Genomic DNA, 4,420 nt, shown 5'->3' with positions numbered 1-4,420 from the left:
TGGATACTGACACGAAATTACCAACAAGGCCTTGTCACATCTCCATTTGCATTTCCATGTGCCCACACCGACCACGCTTCATTTCCTCTCGATACTCCTCTTAGGGTTTCTCTCTTTCTTTCTTTCTTTCTTTCTATCTCTTTCCTTTCGATTCATGTTCTTCTCCTCTTGATTTCCTCCTATTCATTTCATTTGACCCGATTCGGTTGACTTCATGGACCAACCGCTACAACAACAACAAACCACCACCGCCGAGGTCGTTAGGGATTCCGATTCGCAGCTTTCTGGAGTTCCCTCCGATGCTGACGTGGCCGAGAGAAGAGCGGCCTCTGCCTGCGCTCCCAACTCGGAGGTCGCCGTACCGGACGCCGCTGGTTTGAAGAGGAAGCGCGGTCGTCCGGCCAGGGGGGTTCCGAGAGCCACGGCGGCTCCTGCTCCGGTGAGGCAGAAGAAGGAGGAGGAGGATGTTTGCTTCATATGCTTCGATGGCGGAAGCCTCGTTCTCTGTGATCGCCGGTGAGTCAACGCTTCTGAAAAAAAAAAGAAGAAATTGGACTTTAATTTGAACTCTACATGTGTGTGGAATTGAGCTTGTGTTTTGTGAATTCAACACCATTTTGAGTTCTTTATATGGGTTTTTTGAGCTGCAAAACATTCGCAATTGTTGTGTATTTAATCGTCTTTCTTCTGTTTTTCAATTTTAGGGGTTGTCCTAAAGCGTATCATCCTGCTTGTATTAAGCGAGACGAAGCCTTCTTTCGTTCAAAGGCCAAATGGAATTGCGGTATGTTGCTTCTTTAACTACTTTTCCTATTGGATTCGTATTACTTTGTTGGGATATCAACATGCGAGTGGGTTTAATTTTGCTATCTAGCTCTACATGCTTATTGAGGTGCGGTTTAATAATTTTCCTATATTGTTTGTGCATTATTATCGAGTTTAATCGAAGTCCAGTCATAAATAATTTACCAATTATAGTGTTCCTCGGTTATGATAACTCGGTCTTCTTTATTTATTTGGATATTGACTCTTTGGTATGTAATGAATGATTGCATAGCCTTGGTTTAGTAAGTGTCATTTTTCTGTGCAACTCAGGTTCTGTGTTTGTTTTGGATATTAACTTTTTGGTATGTAATGAATGATGATGATCGGCATAGCTTTCGTTTAATAAAAGCTCATTTTCTGTGCAACTCAGGTTGGCATATATGTAGCGTTTGTCAGAAGGGATCCCATTATATGTGCTATACTTGTACGTATTCTTTGTGCAGGGGATGTACAAGAGATGCTGATTTTGTTAGTGTAAGAGGAAATAAAGGATTCTGTGGAATGTGCATGAGAACTATAATGCTGGTTGAGAACCCTGGTCAGGAAAATAAGGTAATTGATACGTTAGCTTAATTTCTTATCTGTGAACATCTCCCTCTCTCTCTCTCTCTCTCTCTCTCTCTCTCTCTCTCTCTCTCTCTCTCTCTCTCTCTCTTATGTGCTGGGGAGAATGATGCTGGTCTAAGTTTGATTTATTTTCCCTCTTCTGCTGCTACCATTACAGTGTGAAGTTGATTTTGATGACAAAACCAGCTGGGAGTATCTTTTCAAGATGTATTGGGTGTGTTTGAAAGAGAAGCTATCTTTGACAGTAGATGAGCTCCGCCAAGCTAAAAAACCGTGGAGAAGTGCTACTCCTTTAAGTTGTAAGGTTGAAACTCCCCATCAACTTTATCATCTTAAGGACGACAAAGGTGCTGCTTCTGAGAACTCTTGTATAGACATAGAATTTGATCATTTGACAGACAATAAGCCTAAGAGATGTGAGAAACAAATATTTATTTGGGATGGTACCTGGAATGACGTTAGATACCGTACACAAGACATTCCAGTTACCCGGGAGCTGATTGGAAACATATGTACAATGCCAAACCAGGTCAACCCTAATGTTGTAGCTGTTAATAATACTAATGTAGGAGTTGTAAAATCAGAACCATCTAGTGCTGCAGTGGACATTTCATCATTACTTCTCTCTACGGGGATGGAGCAGCCGTTTGACAATTTTGTGAACGATAAGTTGTGGCATTATCAGGATCCATCTGGGATGGTTCAAGGACCCTTTTCTATACTGCAGTTGCATAAGTGGAATGCAAGTGGACATTTCCCTCTGGACCTCAGAATATGGAGGACATATGAGACACAAGAGAACTCTATATTGTTGGCTGATGCACTTGTTGGGAAGTGTGCCAAAAATGTATCCGTGCCTTACAACAGCCCGATGTCTTTAGAGTCCTGTGTTACATTGGATAATAAAGATAACATTCAGGATGGTGGGAGGAATGAAACAAGGGTGGAAATTCATGCTGACAGCCGAATTATCAATTCCGGTGGAGCTGAGAAGGTTGATGATGCTGGTACCCCGTCTAACTGTAAAGATGAATCTGTTAGGAGCAATGGTTTGCAGTCTCATTCTTCTAGTTGGAATATGGCAGTCGACATGAATGAGGGGCAAAGTGGAAATCTTGAAAGGAGAGAGGAGTCGTCCAAATGTGAAATTTTGAATCCCATCCAGCCCAATTTGCTACCTTCAACCACCTTTTCGAAGAAACCAAATGAAAGCTCTCCTGATACAGTACAGGAAGGTCATGGAGTTGAGGGGAACACTGAAGATAATGTGAACCATTGCCAGAACAGGACTCCTGAAGGCCAGAGTAATAGTGGGAGTTACCAGAAAGACTGTGAGGAGAATTCAGGGCAGTCTTCTGGGCAGAACTGGGAATGCCCTCAAGTAATTAATCCAACGTGTAATACATCTATGTGGCAGGCAATCTTTGGTGAACCCGCCGAATTTGGCTCTTTAGTTGATGAATCGGTCTCTGATCTGTTGGCTGAAGTAGAGGCAATGGAGTCACTTGGTGGTGGTGGTTTGGAGTCTCCCACTTCAATCATGAAGTGTGATGATGAATTGACAGATGGTTCTAAAAATGATTGTCTCAGTTTTGCACTTGGCCTTGGCCTTGGCCCCATGCTTGATGCAGGGAAAGGTGATTCATTGAGCTCAACAGGTGACTTACACTTACCATCGCAGTTCACGACAGCAGAAGAACCATTTCGGCATGCTGGTGTGCACCAACATCAAAGAATACGCGGGGATCATTCTTCTAGCAGTTCTGTAGTTCAGGTGGGTACAATGAAATGAAACATTAGTCTTTCTGGTAACGAATGTGTCTGAGACCTTAGAAAATAGAAATCACTTCCATTTGTCTCATCCAATCTTATGCTATGGAAATTAATTTTTAAAACATTACTTTATGCAGTCTACTTTCTCTAGCATTAGCTGGAATCCAACCAGTCAATACTCCTGGGATCCTAAATGTAAGTTGCTTCTACTTTATTCACTCTCCCGGCTATAGAAAAAGTCTATTTGCAAGTTGCTATATTTTATGATATAGTTTTAGTGGTAGCATTTATTGGTTTTTGATGTTATGTTTGTGGTATTTGTAGGTTGACGTGGTAAATGACGTGGAAGGCCATCCTTCATGTCTGTAGGGTACGCAATAGAAGTTAGACCGACCCAACTAGAGAATTGGATACCGGATTATCTATCCTGTTTATATATAACAGCATTCTTTGCAAACTGTAATCCCTCGCCTTTCTTCATTGTTTGTAAGGAAGAAAAGGAAAGAGCGGGGAGGGGCTTTCGGTAGTAGTCAAAGTCTCACCTACTTGTTTATTTTGCTTATGTAATTTCATTGAATTTTGAATGTGAACAAACTTCGTATCGAACTAATGAGATTCCTCCATATTCAAAAGAAATTGATGGCATAATTTACCTTTTACCTTAGTCTTGGGAGCCCCCACCAGTGGTGGGGGGATGTGGACGTGAACGCGAGTTTCATCTACCTTGCAAACAAATTCAATGTCAACTACCCTTTTGCAGCAACATTCAAGGGCCCTAAACGTGTCTCGGGCATTTGGAACGCCAAACAAACACACGTGGATACGACCACCGCCGATTAAAGAATAGTAAGATTTTGCGTGTGGATACTATCTTGTCAAGTTGTCATAAACAATGGATGCCGTCTAACGTGCCAGTGTGCCACGCTGCATTGCTGGATTCACCCTGGTAGTGGCCAGGAGATTAAAAAACTAGAGAGTTGGATTAGGGCTTGGACTTTGACTCTCTCCTCCTAATTCCTAAATCAGGATATAAATATATTTATATTTTTCGGTACTGATAGGTAATTAGGTATCATGCATCAGAGTATTAGAAAACAGATTTTTAAAATGATAGGGACATAGGTTACATGCAACTCGACGGTAGGGTATCACTAATGTGAAAATACATATAAAAGAAAATCAACAGTTTTAAAACCTAGTATTAGTTTTTCTGATAGGTACATAAGTTACATACAGTGATGGTCTGATGGATCCA

General features: G+C 41.5%; 1 protein-coding gene across 1 annotated transcript; it reads left to right on the top strand.

Moving 5' to 3' along the window:
- Nucleotides 157-3,801, top strand: LOC107642933 (zinc finger CCCH domain-containing protein 44). The gene is made up of 6 exons (XM_016346442.2): nt 157-516; nt 705-784; nt 1,196-1,377; nt 1,550-3,166; nt 3,303-3,360; nt 3,490-3,801. Exons 1-6 carry the CDS (start codon nt 215-217, stop codon nt 3,492-3,494), a joined length of 2,244 nt encoding a protein of 747 aa, XP_016201928.1. The 5' UTR covers nt 157-214; the 3' UTR covers nt 3,495-3,801.

The sequence above is a fragment of the Arachis ipaensis genome, chromosome B05 (assembly GCF_000816755.2).
Source record: "Arachis ipaensis cultivar K30076 chromosome B05, Araip1.1, whole genome shotgun sequence".
Taxonomy (NCBI): domain Eukaryota; kingdom Viridiplantae; phylum Streptophyta; class Magnoliopsida; order Fabales; family Fabaceae; genus Arachis; species Arachis ipaensis.
This window is presented reverse-complemented; position numbering and strand designations above follow the sequence as displayed.